The sequence below is a fragment of the Schistocerca serialis genome, chromosome 7 (genome assembly GCF_023864345.2).
Source record: "Schistocerca serialis cubense isolate TAMUIC-IGC-003099 chromosome 7, iqSchSeri2.2, whole genome shotgun sequence".
Classification (NCBI taxonomy): Eukaryota; Metazoa; Arthropoda; class Insecta; order Orthoptera; family Acrididae; genus Schistocerca; species Schistocerca serialis.
This window is the reverse complement of record NC_064644.1, coordinates 586,675,377-586,696,538: the sequence shown is the minus strand read 5'-3', so window position 1 is coordinate 586,696,538 and position 21,162 is coordinate 586,675,377. Positions and strand designations below refer to the sequence as shown.

General features: G+C 46.0%; 1 protein-coding gene across 3 annotated transcripts in view; it reads right to left on the bottom strand.

The window, feature by feature from the left end:
- Nucleotides 1-21,162, bottom strand: part of LOC126412042 (phospholipid-transporting ATPase ID) — a 583,312-nt gene that overhangs the window by 169,261 nt on the left and 392,889 nt on the right. For all 3 annotated transcript variants that reach the window (XM_050081421.1, XM_050081418.1, XM_050081419.1), the window contains exons 5-8: nt 19,265-19,420; nt 18,939-19,113; nt 16,284-16,495; nt 4,702-4,864 (exon numbers count right to left, since the gene is read on the bottom strand). In XM_050081421.1, coding sequence (XP_049937378.1) covers nt 4,702-4,864; nt 16,284-16,495; nt 18,939-19,113; nt 19,265-19,420 — 706 coding nt within the window. The remainder of the gene's footprint in view (nt 1-4,701; nt 4,865-16,283; nt 16,496-18,938; nt 19,114-19,264; nt 19,421-21,162) is intronic.

Below are 21,162 nucleotides of genomic sequence, written 5' to 3'. Positions count from 1 at the left end.
CCGCTTGTGATGTGATCTACTGTTTCTATTTGTTGTTTGCAAAGTCTGCATTTATCTGTTGTGGTATTGGGATCTTAAATAATATGCTTGCTGTAATATCTGGTGTTTATTGTTTGATCCTGTGTTAGATGATACGGGTGCTTGCCATGTAGTGTTTTCTTTTTCCAATTTACTTTCTTCATATCTGTTGATGTTATGTGATCTAAAGGGTTGTAGAAGTGGTTATGAAATTGCAGTGGTGTAGCCGATGTATTTATATGAGTGATTGCTTTGTGTATTTTGCTAGTTTCTGCTCATTCTATAAAGAATTTTCTTAAATTGTCTACCTGTCCATAATGTAGGTTTTTTATGTCGATAAATCCCCTTCCTCCTTCCTTTCTGCTTAATGTGAAGCTTTCTGTTGCTGAATGTATGTGATGTATTCTATATGTGTGGCATTGTGATCGTGTAAGTGTATTGAGTGCTTCTAGGTCTGTGTTACTCTATTTCACTATTCCAAATGAATAGGTCAATATTGGTATAGCATAAGTATTTATAGCTTTTGTCTTGTTTCTTGCTGTCAATTCTGTTTTCAGTATTTTTGTTAGTCTTTGTCTATATTTTTCTTTTAGTTCTTCTTTAATATTTGTATTATCTATTCCCATTTTTTGTCTATCCCAGATATTTATAGGCATCTGTTTTTTCCATCGCTTCTATGCAGTCGCTGTGGTTATCCAATATGTAATCTTCTTGTTTACTGTGTTTTCCGTTGATTATGCTATTTTTCTTACATTTGTCTGTTCCAAAAGCCACATTTATATCATTGCTGAATACTTCTGTTATCTTTAGTAATTGGTTGAGTTGTTGATTTGTTGCTGCCAGTAGTTTTAGATCATCCATGTATAGCAGATGTGTGATTTTGTGTGAGTATGTTCCAGTAATATTGTATCCATAATTTGTATTATTTAGCATGTTGGATAGTGGGTTGAGAGCAAGGCAGAACCAGAAAGGACTTAATGAGTCTCCTTGGTATATTCCACGCTTAATCTGTATTGGCTGTGATGTGATATTATTTGAATTTGTTTGGATATTAAGTGTGGTTTTCCAATTTTTCATTACTATGTTTAGGAACTGTATCAATTTAGGATCTACTTTGTATATTTCCAATATTTGTAGTAACCATGAGTGGGGTACACTATCAAAAGCTTTTTGGTAATCAATGTATGCGTAGTGTAGCGACCTTTGTTTAGTTTTAGCTTGATATGTCACCTCTGCGTCAGTTGCTCTTTACATCCTCGTGCTCCTTTGCAACAGACTTTTTGTTCTTCATTTATAATTTTGTTCTGTGTTGTATGTGTCATTAATTTCTGTGTAATGACTGAAGTTAATATTTTGTATATTGTTGGTAGGCATGTTATGGGGTGATATTTAGCTGGGTTTGCTGTGTCTGCTTGATCTTTAGGTTTCAGATAAGTTATTCCACGTGTAAGTGTATCAGGGAATGTGTATGGATCTGCAATGTAACTGTTAAATAATTTAGTTAGATGTGAATGTGTTGAGGTGAATTTCTTTAGCCAGAAATTTGCTATTTTATCTTTTCCAGGGGCTTTCCAATTGTGAGTAGAATTAATTGCTTGGATGACTTCATGTTGCAAAATTATCACTTCAGGCATTTGTGGTGTCATCCTGTATGTATCTGTTTCTGCTTGTATCCACCGTGCATGCCTGTTATGTTGTACCGGGTTTGACCATATGTTGCTCCAGAAGTGTTCTATGACTGTTATGTTTGGTGGGTTGTCTATTTTAATGTGTGTGTTATCTATTGTCTGGTAAAATTTCTTTTGGTTTGTGTTGAATGTTTGGTTTTGTTTCCTCCTATTTTCACTTTTTTTGTATTTTCTAAGTCGTTTGGCCAATGCTTGTAATTTCTGCTTCTTTTCATCTAATTGCTCTATCGCTTCTTGTTGTTAGATTTTACCTAACCTTTTTCATTTTTTGTCTGATATTTCATTTCTTATAAATTGTGTTAGCTGTCCAATGTCTTTTCTCAGTTTTTCTATTCTGATCTGTAGCCTGTGTTTCCATGCTGGTTTTGTGGGTTTCTTCTGTGTGTTGGTTGGTTCTGATCTCTGCCTAGTGTGTATATTTAGTGTAGTGAGTGCTCCTATATAAACCAGTAGTTGTAACTCTTCCATAGTTGTATTTTCATTTATTTTTCATTTATTTTGTTGTATATGGTTGTGTTGCTAGTTGTTATTGTTGTTTCGACTTGTGGGTTATTTGGCAGTCTATGCAAGAATGGTCTAATGTCTGTATTTGTGTCTTTGTATTCTATATATGTCAGCTGAAATTTCTCTTCTATATCTAACATGTGTGTCACTTCGTGTTCTATTTGTGCTTGTTCTGGTGGCTGTCTTTAAGATTTCGTTTTCCTCTGACTGTTTAATTGATGCGTGTTGTTCTTTGTTTGTTTGCTCTGGAATGTTTGAGTCCATTACCGTATTTTCTTCTTCTTCTGATTGCACATTATTTTGTTCCAGTATTTGTTGTACTTGTTGTTTGATGTTTTCTAATTCTGACTGGGGTATCCTGTTATTTTTGATTATTACACGGATCTGATCAGCTAGTCGTTGTTCTGTTAAAAATTTTAATTCTGGGTATCTGGTAATAAATGTTGTGTATGCTTGAGATCTGTTTCCAGTTGTGTTGGTTCCTAGGTTTGTTGCTTGGTAATAACAGAACATGAGGTGTCGATTAACTTCATCTGACCATCTCATCTTCTGTCTTTGTTTTCCTTCTAGGGTGGTTGCTGAAAGCATATCCTGCAAAACACCTCTATTTGGATTTGAATCATTTTCCAGTTGGCTAGCAGTGTCGTTACCATTGTGGGCGGGCATAGGGTTCAAGCGTCATCCCCGACCATGACGGCGCTTGTCCGAGGCTTCTTTAGTTCTGTCCTGAACCAACTAATCACACTAAAAGGGGTGTTAGCCCTATTAGTGGTTTGTTCTTTTCGTCGCCTTTTACGACTGGCAGAACATACTGGAGGCCTATTCCTTTCCCGGGCCTCCACGGGAATAACAATAATTATAATTATAATAATAATATTATTATTATAAAATTATATAATTAAATAATAATAGTAATAATATTGTTATTATTATTATTAATTATATTACATGCTTGGTAAAGAAGCCCACTCCTATGTGCTGGCTCTCAGGCTCCTCAATTGGCATCTAATTCTTAAAGCAACTAGCAACTGGCCAGCCAGTTAAATTTATGTGCTCCTACTATAATTTTGTATTCTTGAGCCACATTTTGGGTGAGCTGGACCCTTTGTGATACTGCCACCATTTTCTGTTATTATCCATTATTCTGCATATTTCTGCTGCCTCAGTGAGCACAAATTAATTTAAGGATTTCGACTTGCTATTTCTGGCTGTTCAATGGCACGAACTGCTAATTTTTAAAAACTGATTATCAATAATTTAATTTTAGTTTTAAAAAATTTTAATTTGTTTGTTGGCATAAGACATTTTACCTGATTTATTAATCTGATACCAGAAAAACGTTTTAAGTCAATATTTAGGTTGTAAGAACCCGTTAGTGACATGTATTTGCTACTCCATTAAGATGCTTCTTCTAAGCCTTATTGTAAGTAGCTGCGGATGGTGGTTCCTTTTGGTTAAAGCAACAAAAGTTAATCTTTGCTAGTACCGTCATGAAGATGTTTTCAGTCTCTAACTTGTAACCAGCCATAGCCGGCAAATACTGACTTAAATACTTTTTTGAGGTGCCCCACTTACTGTGAACTTTTAATTGGCTGTTGGCTGTAAATATTTTTTTAAAAAATTATCATTTATTTATTTGCCAGAACGCCTTTATCATTCTTAAAATTTTGGAATTCTATGTTGTTTTTTATATACTGTCATGAGGCTTTTCCATTGTTATTAAGCTTGTATTTGTCTGTGGTGCTAAACGAACAGTAACCAACTGTCTTTCTACATTTGCTTGTCAGTGGAGAACTGTAACACATATTTATTTATTTGCCTTACAAGGCACTTTCTCCAGAACCATAAGAGCTTGCAAATTAAGTGTTCACTGTTTGTTTATTTAGTGACTCTTAATGTTAATAAATTATTGTTAAGATTCTATATGCTTTTATTTGCTCAGCACATTGCCACTCCCCAAGAGACACTACACCTTGCATTCTAGTATTTCCGTCAGAGTCCATTAGAATGTGAATGCCAAAAGGTAGCATATCTTTCCGACATCATCTTTAATATATTTTTTCCTTTTTTCATTCAGGGAAATAACATTACTTAAAATTTCAATTTCCCTGCATCACTTGCGCATGTAATAATGGCACAGTGTTTTTGAGGCCACGGGCACAAAATATATGAATGAAATCTTAATGCCAATATAATTTTAATTATTTTATAGTGCCTGTATGTCGATGACCTTTCTGTTATTTCTATAAATTTAAGGAAACAACTGTTGCAGTTCTTGCTGGTGGCAGTGGTGGTAGTGTTTAGCATGCACAGGAATAGGATCAGAAATGAGATGAGTCATATTCTGCATATTGTAGAATATACAAAATAGGTTGAAGAATGGCTGATTCCAATCGTCACTCATAGTTCCACAATGTATTCACTGTGCAGTGAATTGTTAAATGAATGTTCACTTTCTTGGATTACTACCAATAACCGGCATAAAACTTACCTGAGTAAGGGTTCCCGTTTTATCCGAGAAGATATATTCAATCTGTCCCAGTTCTTCATTTAGAGTGGTTGTACGAGCTTTTGCTGATGTATTTGTTTTCTCATAATGCATTTTTTCATCCCAATTTATTAAAAAACTCTGGGCAAATCTTATCACTTCCACACTACAAAAGAATTTGTTATGTTAAAAGCAATTGTGGATTTCGATAAAAATACAGTACTTAAAGTTTTATATGTAATGAGTATTATGTAGTGTTAACAAAAATTTCAAAAAACATTAATACACATTACTCAGCATTCACTAATCCACACACAGCACTGTATAAAAACTTTCATGAAGGAGAGCCTTCAGGTATGTTGAATGAATGTGTGTGTCTTGAAGGAGAGGGATTAAAGGGGTACACAGGGGCAGAGGGTGATGGATTAAAGGGGTCCACAGGGGCAGAGGGTGATGGATTAAAGGGGTCCACAGGGGCAGAGGGTGATGGATTAAAGGGGTCCACAGGGGCAGAGGGTGATGGATTAAAGGGGTCCACAGGGGCAGAAGGTGATGGATTAAAGGGGTCCACAGGTGCAGAGGGTGTTTTTTTTTTTTTTTTTTTTTTTTTTAGGGCGCAAAACTGCTATGGTCATTAGCGCCCGGTCCGTGACTTAGGAAACAGTAAAAACCCGAAAATGGAAACCAGCAGCAATGGGAAGGAAACTCAAAAAACTGGAGAAACTAAAAGCAGAAGGAAGGCTTAAAAATCCACTACAGAAAGGGGTTGGTTGTCCCCAAAAAAAGCTTCAAATGACTGACGTCATTTCACTGGCACTAATAAACTCGAGAACACGATCGGCCGAGCGCGTGTCATCTGCTAAAATTGACGATATATCTGGCAACAGCTGTAGACGGGCGCGTAACGGAGTAAAATGGGGGCACTCAATTAAAAGGTGTCTTACCGTCCAAAGCTGAGAGCAGTGGGGAGAGAGTGGGGGAGGATCGCCGCTTAAAAGATGTCGATGGCTAAAACGACAGTGCCCTATCTGGGGTCAAGTTAAAATTACCTCCTCCCGACGACGCGTTCGGGAGGAAGAGGTCCAAGCACAAGGAAGAGCTTCCACGTCCCGCAATTTATTATGGGGAAGTGTCGACCAATGTGCGTGCCATAAAAGAACAACACGACAACATAAAACGCTCCGTAGATCGGCGAAGGGAATCGATTGAATAGCTGGCCGAAGAAGAGAGACTGCAGCCTTGGCCGCCATATCGGCCGCCTCATTTCCACGTATACCAATGTGTCCCGGGAGCCAGAGGAACGCCACCGAGACGTCCCCCAGGTGGAGCAAGCGCAGACAGTCCTGAATCCCGTGGGCCAGAGGGTGGACAGGGTAAAGAGCTTGGAGACTGAAGAGAGAGCTGAGAGAATCTGAGCAGATAACATACTGTATCCGCTGATGGCGGCAGATGTAGTGGACAGCCTGGAGAACAACGTATAGCTCCGCAGTATACATCGAACACTGGTCAGGAAGCCGAAATTGATTTGGGGTGTCGCCAACAATATAGGCACTCCCTACACCTAACGATGTTTTTGAGCCATCAGTGTAAATAAATGTGGCTTCTGTCATTTGTGCACATAGAGCAGAAAATGCCCGACGATAAACAAGTGAAGGGGTACCATCCTTGGGAAACTGACAAAGGTCACGGAGCAGGCAGATCCGGGGATGGAGCCAAGGCGGTGCTGTACCCCAAGTTGTCAAGAAGGTTTTAGGAAAACGGAAGGAAAGAGAATGGATCAGTTGACGGAAGCGGACTCCCGGTGGTAGTAGGGAGGAGGGGCGGCCTGCATACCCTACATCAAAGGAGGCGTCGAAAAAAATGTCATGGGCTGGATTAGCAGGCATGGAAGACAGATGGCTAGCACAACGACTCATAAGGACTGCTTGCCGATTGGACAGCGGAGGTTCAGCAGTCTCAGCAGAAAGGCTTTCCACAGGGCTGGTGTAAAAAGCTCCAGACACTAAACGTAATCCACGGTGGTGGATAGAGTCGGGACGACGAAGAATAGATGGCCGAGCAGAGGAGTAAACTATGCTTCCATACTCCAATTCTGAGCGCACTAAGGCGCGATAGAGGCGGAGAAGAACCACTCGGTCCGCTCCCCAGGAGGTACCATTCAGGACACGGAGGGTGTTGAGGGATTGCAGACAGCGAGCCGAAAGATAGGAAACGTGGGAGGACCAGCACAGTTTTCTGTCAAACATAAGACCCAAGAATTTAGCGACGTCTGAAAACAGAATGTTGACAGGACCTAGATGTAAGGAGGGCGGAAGAAACTCCTTATGTCGCCAACAATTAACACAAACGGTCTTACTGGGAGAAAAAACTGAAGCCGGTTTCGATGCTCCACGAGTGGAGGCGATCGAGACATCCTTGAAGACGTCGTTCAAGAAGGCTGGTCCGTTGAGAGCTGTAGTAGATTGCAAAATCGTCCACAAAGAGGGAGCCCGAGACATCAGGAAGGAGACAATCCATAATTGGATTTATGGCAATGGCAAACAGTACAACACTCAGCACGGAGCCCTGGGGTACCCCGTTTTCTTGGGAGAAAGTACGGGAGAGAGTAGTGTTCACCCGCACTCTAAATGTGCGCTCTGCCATAAATTCGCGAAGAAAAAGGGGCAGCTGACCTCGAAAGCCCCAAGAGAACAGTGTGCGGAGGATGCCAGTCCTCCAACAGGTATCGTATGCTCTCTCCAGATCAAAAAATATTGCTACTGTTTGGCATTTCCGGAGAAAATTGTTCATGATATAAGTGGAGAGAGAAACAAGATGGTCAACTGCAGAACGATGCTTTCGGAATCCGCATTGGGCAGGTGTTAAAAGACTTTGGGACTCCAGCCACCAAGCTAAACGGCAATTCACCACATGCTCCAAAACCTTACATACACTACTCGTGAGAGAAATGGGGTGATAGCTAGAGGGGAGATGTTTGTCCTTTCCAGGTTTCGGAACAGGAACAACAATAGCTTCCCGCCATCCTCTGGGAAAAGTACTGTCAGTCCAAATTAGATTATAAAGGCGAAGGGGGTAACGCAGACTATGGGTTGGTAAATGCAGCAACATTTGGACGTGGATACCATCCAGTCCTGGGGCAGAGGAGCGAGAAGAAGAGAGTGCATGTTGGAGTTCCCGCATGGAGAAAACAGTATTGTAGCTATCGCGATTTTGAGAGGAGAAAGCAAGAGGTCGCACTTCCGCTGCACGTTTCTTCGGGAGAAATGCTGGCAGTTAATTTGAAGAGCTCGAAATCTCAGCAAAGTGCTGACCCAATGAGTTAGAATTTGCGACGGGGTCCATTGATGTATCATGCGCGACAGTGAGCCCAGAGACCGGGGAGAAACTAGGCGTGCCTGATAACCGTCGAAGCCGACTCCAAACTTCCGAGGAGGGAGTGAAGGTGTTAAATGAGCTAATAAAGAATTTCCAGCTTGCCTTCTTGCTATCGTGGATGACGCGACGGCATTGCGCACGGAACTGCTTGTAGCGGATACAGTTGGCCAAAGTAGGATGGTGGCGGAAAACGCGAAGAGCACGTCGCCGTTCACGTATTGCGTCACGGCACGCCTCATTCCACCAAGGAACTGGGGGGCGCCGGGGCAATTCGGAGGTGCGTGGTATTGAATGTTCCGCAGCTGTAAGAATAACGTCGGTAAGATGTGTGACCTCATCGTCGACGCTGGGAAAGTGACGGTCATCAAATGTCGCTAGAGACGAAAAAAGTGCCCAATCGACTTGGGCAAACTTCCAGCGTCGCGGGCACATATATGGCAGTTGAGGCTGCAGTCTAAGGACACATGGAAAGTGGTCAGTCGAGTGTGTACCGTCAAGGGCGAACCATTCGAAGCGCCGAGCTAGCGGAACAGTACCGACCGAAAGATCCAAGTGAGAGAAATTTGTCGTGAAGGCAGACAAAAATGTAGGGACCCCAGTGTTGAGGCAAACTAGATCCGCTTCGTGGAAGACATCTAGCAATAGTGAGCCACGTGGACAAGGATGTGGAGATACCCAAAGTGGTGGGCATTGAAGTCCCCAACCAGCAAATAGGGGGGTGGAAGCTCACCAAGAAGATGAAGGAGATCAGCTCGTGCCATTAGTGTGGACGATGGAATGTATACAGCACAAAGAGAAAAGGTATATCCAGAAAGGGAAAGACGGACAGCGACAGCTTGGAAGGAAGTGTTTAAGTGGATTGGGTGATAATGGAGAGTATTATGGAGAAGAATCATGAGTCCTCCATGGGCTGGAGTGCCTTCAACAGAAGGGAGATCAAATCGGACGGACTGAAAATGGGGGAGAACAAAGCGGTCATGGGGACGCAGCTTAGTTTCCTGAAGACAGAAGATGACCGGCGAGTAGGAACATAAGAGGATCGACAATTCAACCCGATTGGCTCGAATGCCGTGGATATTCCAGTGCATAATGGACATAGGGTGAACAGAAAATGGAGGAATGTGATCAAGGTTGCTGTCAACTCATCGACTGCTCAGAGCTTGCGACCGACAGCATGGAATGGCATTCAGCCGAAGGCAGAAGATCCTGATCCATAGGTTGTTCTGGAGCAGCTCCTGCCACCAGCGATCGGCTGGTTGATCGGCCGCCAGCAGTGCGCCTCGGCGACACAGAAGACGGCCGAGGGCGATTTCCGCCAGACGGTACTTCAAATGGTTCAAATGGCTCTGAGCACTATGGGACTTAACAGCTGTGGTCATCAGTCCCCTAGAACTTAGAACTACTTAAACCTAACTAACCTAAGGACATCACACACATCCATGCCCGAAGCAGGATTCGAACCTGCGACCGTAGCAGTCGCGCGGTTCCGGACTGCGCGCCTAGAACACACCTTGGCGGAGAAGGAGATGAACTGGGTTTCTTAGTAGCCTTCTTGGAAATATGATGTTAAGAAGGAGGTGGAACCGATGGTTGTGAAGTTGGGGTACGTAAAAAATCTTCACAAGTATGCTCTCTTTTCGAAATCTTGGTGTCTGACTTTTGGGCTCAAGATTTAGCAGAACCCGATGAAGGGTGAGCCATAGAGTGGGCAGGCAAAAGTGGTGAGGTTGAATGGGCGATCTTTGCGCTGGCCGATCTGACGACCGTGGTACTAAATGTGAGGTCGCAAGTCTGCGTGGCCGCCTCCTTTGTTGGCCGAGGAGAAGCAAGGACAGTGCTGTATTTTCCTTTCTGAACATGGTGGGCTGTCGACTGGCGAATAATTTTCGAGCAGCAAAGGCCGACACCTTTTCCTTCACTCTGATTTCCTGGATGAGCTTTTCGTCTTTAAAAACGAGGCAATATCGAGAGGAAGCAGCGTGGTCACCCATACAGTTGATACAGCGCGGGGATGGAGGTGGACGAGCACCCTCATTGGCATCCTTGTCACACAACACATTTGGCCGGATTGGAACAGGACTGGCTGGTGTGATTGAACCGCTGACACCGATAGCAACGCGTAGGGTTTGGGACGTAAGGGCGAACGGAAATTACCTCACAGCCTGCTTTGATTTTCGATGGGAGTTGAACTTCATCAAATGTCAAGAAGACAGTGCGGGACAGGGCGGAGATAAGGGGCGAGGGTGGGGGTGGCGGCGGAGATAAGGGGCGAGGGTGGGGGTGGGGGCGGAGATAAGGGGAGAGGGTGGGGGTGGGGGCGGAGATAAGGGGAGAGGGTGGGGGTGGGGGGCGGAGATAAGGGGAGAGGGTGGGGGTGGGGGCGGAGATAAGGGGAGAGGGTGGGGGTGGGGGGCGGAGATAAGGGGAGAGGGTGGGGGTGGGGGCGGAGATAAGGGGAGAGGGTGGGGGTGGGGGCGGAGATAAGGGGAGAGGGTGGGGGTGGGGGTGGGGGCGGAGATAAGGGGAGAGTGTGGGGGTGGGGTGGAGAAAAGGGGAGAGGGTGAGGGTGGAGAAAAGGAGAGAGGGTGGAGGTGGGATGGAGAAAACGGGAGAGGGTGGGGGTGGAAAAAATGGGAGAGGGTGGGGGTGGCAGGTGGGGGTGGAGAAAACGGGAGAGGGTGGGGGTGGAGAAAACGGGAGAGGGTGGGGGTGGAGAAAACGGGAGAGGGTGGGGGTGGAGAAAACGGGAGAGGGTGGGGGTGGAGAAAACGGGAGAGGGTGGGGGTGGAAAAAATGGGAGAGGGTGGGGGTGGCAGGTGGGGGTGGAGAAAAGGGGAGAGGGTGGGGGTGGCAGGTGGGGGTGGAGAAAAGGGGAGAGGGTGGGGGTGGTGGTGGTGGTGGAGAAAAGGGGAGAGGGTGGGGGTGGTGGTGGTGGTGGAGAAAAGGGGAGAGGGTGGGGGTGGTGGTGGTGGTGGAGAAAAGGGGAGAGGGTGGGTGTGGTGGTGGAGAAAAGGGGAGAGGGTGGGGGTGGGGGGTGGAGAAAAGGGGAGAGGGTGGGGGTGGGGGGGTGGAGAAAAGGGGAGAGGGTGGGGGTGGGGGGTGGAGAAAAGGGGAGGGTGAGGGGTGGAGAAAAGGGGAGGGGGTGGGGGTGGAGAAAAGGGGAGGGGGTGGGGGTGGAGAAAAGGGGAGGGTGGGGGTGGAGAAAAGGGGAGATGATGGGGGTGGAGAAAAGGGGAGGGTGAGGGGTGGAGAAAAGGGGAGGGGGTGGGGGTGGAGAAAAGGGGAGAGGGTGGGGGGTGGAGAAAAGGGGAGAGGGTGGGGGTGGAGAAAAGGGGAGAGGGTGGGGGGTGGAGAAAAGGGGAGAGGGTGGGGGGTGGAGAAAAGGGGAGAGGGTGGGGGGTGGAGAAAAGGGGAGAGGGTGGGGGGTGGAGAAAAGGGGAGAGGGTGGGGGGTGGAGAAAAGGGGAGAGGGTGGGGGGTGGAGAAAAGGGGAGAGGGTGGGGGTGGAGAAAAGGGTAGACAGTGGGGGGTGGAGAAATGGGGAGAGGGTGGGGGGTGGAGAAAAGGGTAGACAGTGGGGGGTGGAGAAAAGGGTAGACAGTGGGGGGTGGAGAAAAGGGTAGACAGTGGGGGGTGGAGAAAAGGGGAGAGGGTGGGGGGTGGAGAAAAGGGTAGACAGTGGGGGGTGGAGAAAAGGGGAGAGGGTGGGGGTGGAGAAAAGGGGAGAGGATGGGGGGATGGAGAAAAGGGGGGTGGATGGATAGAGAGGTTGGTATGGGTGCATGACGGCAAGTTCTTCAGGGCCCGCTCAAAAACAGATCGAGATCTGTGTTTAGATTCTCAGCAATTGGCCAACACTGGAACCTATGCAGAGCTGCACACCTGGTCCTAATTGCAGAGCGGCATTCGGCACACCACCCAGGGATGGGTTGACTCTTCTGGTGGCCCATGGACTGTGGAATGGATGTTGCAGCGGCGAGGCGGACCATTTTGGTAATATGATCCACCCGTGCCTCGACATGCACAATGTTCGAACTGTCCAGTTGGCTCTACTGAGCACCCATTGCAGCAGTTTCCATTTGGAGCCCATGCCATCTGGCAGGTGAAACCAGATCGGGAAGTGATCACTGCTGTGCAAGAGCTGGACAGCAAAGTGAGAGGTCAATGGCACAGAACGATCCAGTTGCTGTGCAGAAGTGACTGCTCTGTCCCACATTTTGCAAGTATGCACATGATGATAGGAGAAGCCTCTCAATTGCTCTACCCCTGGGACAGGTAACTGCAGAGCCTCAAAGCACATTCTGGGCATTAAAATCATCACAGCTGATGAATGGCTGGGGAAGGTGAGTAATAAGGTCAGTGAGCGCCTCTTCATTAACTGCATCATGTGGGGGCAAGTAAAGGGGACATACAGTCAATGGATAATACATGTTCACAGACACATCAACAGCTTATTAAAGTCGTCATAAGTGAGAGAGGCGAGGAGTGGTTATCCATCCTGACGAAAATACCTACGCCTTCTCTAGCTCCCTCTCCATGCAGGTCACCCTTTTTGCGGAGTGTATAGCCTCGTAGCTCAGGGGAGTACGATTGATGGAAACAAATCTCCTGGAGACACAGACACAGTGGTCTACCCTGAGAGAACCCCTGCAAGTTATACTGAAGTACGGGAGCCATCTATGACAGGGGTAGCACCTTCATCCTATCTTTTTGACAGGGTGGGGAGACTGTAGCAGGTGGAGGGGCAGTCGTGGGGTGAGATGATTGCCCCACACATCCATCATACTCATCCAGCTCTGGGGAAGAGTCAGATGAAGCATCACATAAAATGACATTTACATGGTCAGACAGTTTATCACATGATTTGACCTGCTGTTGCTGCTTTATAGGAGCTTTTGCAGTGTGGTGGGCTATGGTGGTTGCCAACGTGGGAGTGGTAATGGCCATATGGGGCTTCTGAACAGTCTCAGGTGTTGGAGGCACCAGGGGCTGGCCCAAGTGGGCAACTGTACCTTTGTCTGCTATTTGAGTAGGGGCTACAGGCTCTGAAACACTTGCTGCCTTGCAAGTGCACTGACATCTGCAGGTGTTAGTGCCAACACTCGCCACCTCCGTCTGTGTAGAGGCAACCACTTTTGGAGTAGGCCTCTGAACCATTGACACAAAAGCTGTAGCAAATGTGGGAGGCTGCATCGACTTACACCTCTTTTTGGCCTCATCGTGGGGGACACACTTGGTGGTTTTCATTTCCTGCACATTGCATTCCTCTAAAAAGATTCGACAGTCCCTACTCCAAACAGGGTGGTTTCCAGAGCAATTGAAACATTTGGCTGGAGACTAGCAACCAACTAGTGGCCTTACCACTGTTGCCCCAAGTCACTTCGTCTTTATACCCTAAGGTGGTATGGCCAAAACACTGACAATTACAACAGCGCATTGGGGTCAGGAAATAAGGCTTCACACTAAGGCGAAGGAAGCCAGCCTTAACACGCTCAAAAAGTTTTGTGCTACTGAAGATCAGAATAAAGGAGTCGGATTTGATAAGATTATCATCAAGCCTCTTCACGATATGTTTCACGTCAACTATACCTTCCGCAGCCCACTCGCGTTGCAGTTCCTCCTTGGGAATGTTGACTAGATCCCGGTATGTCAACACCTTTGCTATAATTCGAGGTGCGGTGCAGTTCAGTGTCTACGGCATATTACCCAAGGCATTTAGCAGTTTCGAGGTTAGCTGCCTGCTGGGAATTCGAAGTTTCCACTATCAAGGTCCCATTGCGCAAGCACCTCACCAATTTTAAGGCGCCACAGATTCCCTCCAAAGCCTTTTGTATATAGAAGGGCAACACCTTCTCGAAACTACTCTCCTTCCATTTCACTATGAGAAACACATTCTGAGGACCTGAATGCATTCTGTTGTTAAAGACTGGACTTGTCAAAGAAGCGACGGAGTCAGGGGCCTGACTATGCAAGCCCTCTTGATAGATTTTGGGTGTTGGAACCTTCCGGTGGCCCACCCTTTCCACTGGGAGGAGGAAAAAGAGGGTTTCGGAGGATCCATTTCGGTCCCACGAGCAGCTAGGGAAGTAAGGATCCACTCAGAAAGAGCCCTGCATGCCTGAGTAAGGCATATACAACTGAGATGCGGCAGGTTCCCCAGAGGTTGCCCGCTAACAACTGGTCCCCCTCAACAGCCATGCATCTCATCAGCATGCAGCATATCTATCTCTATCTCTATCTCTCTCTCTCTCTCTCTCTCTCTCTCTTTTTTTTTTTTTTAAATACAGACATTTGTTCCATCCTCACGATCTGTGTGGTCAAGCCAAGTTTCCCATTTCCTCAGACACACAACATTCCACTGCTGTGCAGCACAGCGATCGCTGAAGCATGCCCAGAACTTATGGTGAGGGCACTGGCAGCGCGTACCAGCCCCAGCTCAGAAAACCTGGGGTCGCCAAGACTGTACCCAGCATATGAATGCTGTGACCTTTGGGGCAGAAGGAAAGAGGAGAGGGAGGAGGAAAGGGAAGGGATGCAATCTGGGAGAGCATAAGTAAGAAGATGGACAGCCAAGGAGAAGAATGATGAAGAATGAGAAAAAGGGGGAGAGGGGGCAGCGACAGAGAGGAGGGGGGAGCGAGTGAGAGGAGGGGGGAGCGACAGAGAGGAGGGGGGAGCGACAGAGAGGAGGGGGGAGCGACAGAGAGGAGGGGGGAGCGACAGAGAGGAGGGGGGAGCGACAGAGAGGAGGGGGGAGCGACAGAGAGGAGGGGGGAGCGACAGAGAGGAGGGGGGAGCGACAGAGAGGAGGGGGGAGCGACAGAGAGGAGGGGGGAGCGACAGAGAGGAGGGGGGAGCGACAGAGAGGAGGGGGGAGCGACAGAGAGGAGGGGGGAGCGACAGAGAGGAGGGGGGAGCGACAGAGAGGAGGGGGGAGCGACAGAGAGGAGGGGGGAGCGACAGAGAGGAGGGGGGAGCGACAGAGAGGAGGGGGGAGCGACAGAGAAGAGGGGGGAGCGACAGAGAAGAGGGGGGAGCGACAGAGAGGAGGGGGGAGCGACAGAGAGGAGGGGGGAGCGAGGGGGAGAGGGGGGAGAGGTGGGGGAGAGGGGGGGAGAGGGGGGAGGGGGGAACGAGAGAGAGGGGGGGAGCGAGAGAGAGGGGGGAGAGCGAGAGGGGGGGAGCGAGAGAGAGGGGGGAGAGCGAGAGAGAGGGGGGAGAGCGAGAGAGAGGGGGGAGAGCGAGAGAGGGGGGGGAGAGCGAGAGAGAGGGGGGAGAGCGAGAGAGAGGGGGGGAGAGCGAGAGAGAGGGGGGAGAGCGAGAGAGAGGGGGGGAGAGCGAGAGAGAGAGGGGAGCGAGAGAGAGGGGGGAGCGAGAGAGAGGGGGGAGCGAGAGAGAGGGGGGAGCGAGAGAGAGGGGGAGCGAGAGAGAGGGGGGAGCGAGAGAGAGGGGGGAGCGAGAGAGAGGGGGGAGCGAGAGAGGGGGGGAGCGAGAGAGGGGGGGAGCGAGAGAGAGGGGGGAGCGAGAGAGGGGGGAGCGAGAGAGAGGGGGAGCGAGAGAGGGGGGAGCGAGAGAGGGGGGAGCGAGAGAGAGGGGGAGCGAGAGAGAGGGGGAGCGAGAGAGAGGGTGAGCGAGAGAGAGGGGGAGCGAGAGAGAGGGGGAGCGAGAGAGAGGAGGGAGGGGTAGGGTGGGAGGGAGGGAGGGGGCGATAGTGGGGAGGGGGAGAGAGGGGGAGGGGAGAGAGGAGAGGAGAGAGGGGAGTGAGAGATGGGGAGAGGGGTTGGAGAGGGGGATTGGGGGTGAGGGGGAGGGGGGTGTGAGGGGGAGAGAGGGAGGGAGAGAGAGAGTGGGGGGGAAGGGTGGAGAGAGAGAGGAAAAGGGTGAAAGAGAAGAGAGAGAGAGAGAGAGAGAGAGAGAGAGAGAGAGAGAGAGAGAGAGAGAGAATGGGGGAGAAGAAAATGCTGAGGGAAGGAAAAGGTGATGGGGCAATTGAGGGGGGAGGGGGGGGGGAAGGAGTGAAGAAGAGGTAGAATTGTTTTCTAGAACTGGAGATGCATTATTGTACTAGACCAGACCAAAATTATGGTTTTAAACTATAAATTTACACTGGTAGAATATCAATCTTATTCATATTACTCTAAAAATAAATTAAATTCATTACAGTGTTCTCTCCACTGAACATACATATTACCAGAATTATTACAAACATACCTGACATACAAAGAAATAGGCACGACGGTGTTGAGCACAATGGCATACGAGAAAAACACCAGTAGTGCAATAACAGTAGCACCCTCTAGAGGCTCAGAAGGAACCAGTTGGTCCCAAGGCAGGTATACTTGGAAATAACGACCTACCATTGTCTCCCAAATGCCACAAGCAATCATACAAAAGAGGCACATGGACAGTAGAAAAAATACAATCTGCAAAATAAAACATACAAAACATTAAGTGAGATTTCACAAATATTAATATTACAGCAGATGTTAGCATGTTTCTCTGTAATGAAGTATGTCTGTATAAAACAATGGAAACTGCACATAGGAATGGCAACACTGCAGAAAAAGAGAGATTGCTACTATCCGTAAAAAATACATTTCTATTTGTGACATGCACAATGTTGGTCTTTTAATTGAGACTTTCTGCAACTTCGCATGTCTTATGGTAAGTACCAATCTGTCTTTTCTTACCTAAGTCTTTAGTCTCATCTCAGTGATAGGTTTTGAGCTGGAATCAAACAAGCAAAATATCTGTGATATGGAAACCATATGTTTTCTAGATGCAAAGAAGTTATGAGAGGTGTGAGTATAATGCAGGTGGGATGCAAAGAGCAAACTGCAGAGTGATTTTGTTTCCCTATAAAATTTATTATTTTAGTGATGCAAAGCTATATCCTCTCCTGAAGTTGATTCTTCCATTAATATTTTAACTTCTGTGAAACAACTGAAAATCATGGTTTCTGGATTCCTGTGTTTCCATGACTATGATATTTTCTTCAGAAATTTTATGGACGCTATTCAGTAAAGCAGCTAATACTTCCACTGTAGTCCAACAGTGCAAGATTACATTTAACTGTCAGACTTTTTGTTACACTACGTGATCAAAAGTGTCCGGACACCCGCAGAAACATACATTTTTCATATTAGGTGCATTTTGCTGCCACCTTCTGCCAGGTACTCCATATCAGCGACCTCAATAGTCATTAGACATCACGAGAGAGCAGAAGGGGGCGCTCCACGGAATTCAAGGACTTCGAACGTGATCAGGGGATTGGGTGTCATTTGTATCATACATCTGTAAGAGATTTCCACACTCCTAAACATTCCTAGGTCCACTGTTTCAGATGTGATAGTGAAGTGGAAACGTGAAGGGACACATACGCACAAAAGCGTACAGGCCGACCTTGTTTGTTGACTGACAGAGATCACCGACAGTTGAAGAGGGTTGTAATGTTTAACAGGCAGACATCCATCCAGACCATCACACAGGAATTTCAAACTGCATCAGCATCCACTGCAAGTACTATGACAGATAGGCGGGAGGTGAGAAAACTTGGATTTCATGGTCGAGAGGCTGCTCATTGGCACCTCTTCTGGCGTAAGGAGCATAAACATGGGACAATTTAACAGTGGAAAAACGTTGTGTGGAGTGACGAGTCACGGAACATAATGTGGCGATCCGATGGCAGAGTGTGAATATGGCAAATGCCCGGTGAACGTCATCTGCCAGCATGTGTAGTGCCAACAATAAAATTCAGATGCAGTGGTGTTACGGTATGGTCGTGTTTTTCATGGAGGGGGCTTGCACCCCTTGGTGTTTTGCGTGGCACTATCACATCACAGGCCTTCAGTAACGTTTGAAGCATCTTCTTGCTTCCCATTGTTGAAGAGCAATTTTGGGACGGCAATTGCATCTTTTAACACGATTGAGCACCTGTTCATAATGCAAGGCCTGTGGCGGAGTGGTTACACGACAACATCCCTGTAATGGACTGCCCTACACAGAGTACTGACCTGAATCCTATAGAACACCTTTGGGATGTTTTGGAATGCCTACTTCATGCCAGGACTCACTGACCGTCATCGATACCTCTCATCAGTGCAGCACTCCATGAAGAATGGGCTCCCTTTCCACAAGAAACCTTCCAGCACCTGATTGAACGCATACCTGCGAGAGTGGAAGCTGTCATCAAAGCTAAGGGTGAGCCAAAACCATAAATTCCAGCATTATCGATGGAAGGCACCACAAACTTTTAAGTCATTTTCAGTCAGGTGTCCAGATACTTTTGACCACATAGTGTATTATTCATAGTTACAGTGATGATGTAGAATTAAATAAGCAACAGCATCTAACTGAAATAATTTGCATTGGAAGATACTTACACTAGATGATTCATATTAGATTCACATACAATGCTGATCCAAAAGATTATCACTATATGAAAATAGATGTTAAAGGTCGAAGGAGACTATGCATGCGTAGGAACAAGCAGAGAACAATTTAAATACTTATTAGTTTATGACTTCAATGCTTTGTAAAATTTCCTTTCCCTAATAACACAGAAAAAAAGAATATTCAGCCCTACTGTTTTGGTACCCTTCTAAAGTGATTACCTGTTATGTATTCATTCAAAGTGTACAGTGTTGTGTCCAAATTCCAGAATCATACAAAACACATGTATCAAAAACCAGAAAAATGTGTTTTATAATGAAGCACTTTATATTTCAATAAAGCGACAGACTGTATTGGATTGTTTATGTATTCTGACCAGTACAATGCAACAGTGGTGAGAAACAAGTAGCATCCTGCCATAATTCAATTAATCAACTTCCTGAAAGTTCTACAAATTAAAAAAGTTTTACTTACCCCAATAATAATGAAATTCAATAACCTATCAATGCTTGTGCGTTTGAATTTGGTTTTTCCAGAATTCATCATCAACTTTGTGTCTTTACCAGCAAATATAACAACTCCATAGCACCACTGTGTATTCCTGAGAACACATCCTCTCAAGACAACTTTGTCATTATCAAGAGGATACCTGAAACACACACAACGTAAATTAGCTTTAGATTAAATGAGACTACTCACCTATAAATTTTAAAAAAACTTTCCTACAACACACGCACACACTAATGCACATTTAATTTATTTTATTTTTGTTGTTGATGTTTGTATGCTACATACAATACCTTTTGCCTTTCCATGAAAGTGTTCCTTCAAATTTGTTAAGCAAATTATTCGGTGTTTCACAAACAATTTCCCCATCAAAGGCTCCAATCAATGCATCATCCTGACCCATTTCTGCTGTTTCTGGCAGACACTGCCTGCATTTTAAATTTGTCTCCCTGAAAATATAATTCAATTAATGCACCAAAGACATAAACGAAAAAAAGTTCTTACATTCACTTTACTCTTTACTACAGCTCTTCTACTGAATATGACTGCTGAGCGCGCTTCACCTCTTTTACGAAAAAAAAATGGGGAGGGCTCTCTGAAAAGCTCCTCAGGCGCTACTTTGGACATTATAAGGTTGTAAGACAGTTGTCTGATGTTACTTATGAAGTTGAAGATTTCAACCTGAACACAAGACGACGAAAGATCTGAGATATGGTCCACGTCCTTAGAATGAAGCCCTATAAGGATCCTGCAACTCAGGGTAAATTCGAAGCTCCAGTGACAGGCAACAAGCGGAAAGGTGACGAAGAGTGTAGTGGAAAAAGAAGTTCTAGGAAGATCACCACCAAGGCAAGAATCAGTCATCGGGAGTCTGAGTATGCGGGACCGATGACGCATTCCCGGACTAGAAGGATGTAACATCGAGACGCTGTTCTCTTAAGGAGGGAGCAATGTCGCAGAAGAAGCCGAGTAGCACCTAAACTGTTGCATGGAATGTCATGAGTTCAAAACTCACATGGACTGTACAATTTTAATTTCTATATTCGGTTCGAGTACATTCTAGAAGTATCCACAAATGTCAGCAATCATTCTACTGGAATGGTCAGTAGCGGTATATATACTGTATGTGTTCTGGCCGGAGGCAGTTCGCTCCGCGCTCTCGTAAGTGCGAATACTGAATAAACCTTCATGAAGTGAAGTTAGTGTCCGTCATTCATCTAATTACACCTTCTTCTATGTGACAATAGGAATTTCATCTGGTGCATCTGGATTAACATGAAACTAGAACGGTAAAAAAAGGAAAGAAAGAAAGAAAGAGAGGAAGACAGATTACTCACATACAGAGGAAGCTAACTCATTAAACATTCATTCTCTTGTGCTTCAGAGACTGTGGCAACAAATTTTAACAGATTCAGCACCTGACATAAGGGACAGTTTTTGAGCGTATGTATCATATCAATAGACAAACCCGTACTCCTACTAATATCGTTACTGGAACACCCAAGCCCAAAAGCTTTTACATTCTGATACCTAGGAGGGTGTGCTGAAAACTAATGCCTCTGAATTTCTTATGTGGAAATTCTTAAAGCTATTTGAATAAAACAAACCTTATTAACATTCTGCATCTTTATTCTTCAAGTCTACACGTTTACTTTTCAACATAATCACCCTATCACCAAACACATTTCTCCCAATGAGAGACCAGTTTGTCGATATCATCACTGGACAATGTCTGACTTTGTTGACACAGCCACAACCTCACTTCTGTTTGCAACACTTCATCACTATCAATGTGAACTCCTCGAAGGTTTTTCTTTAAGTTTGGGAAACAGATCAAAATACGATGGTGCGAAGTTAGGGCTGTATGGAGGATGATCGATGACAGTGAACCGAATGTGTCACATTGCTTAATACGTTGCAGCCCTGTGTGTGGTCTGGCATTGTCATGCTGAAGTAGAGGGAGCTCCACATGTGGACGAATTCTTTGAACTCGAGTCGATTACAGCATGCTCTTTCTCACTCATCGACATGGTAAAATTACACATTACCATGTTACATCCTACAATTTGGAGCCCTCTAGAGGCAGAGCGGTAAAAATATGTTGACGTGAAGGATAAAGACATAGACATGAAGGATGAAGATGTAGAACGTTATAATGGTTGCTTAATTTAAAAAATTTGGAGGCATGCAG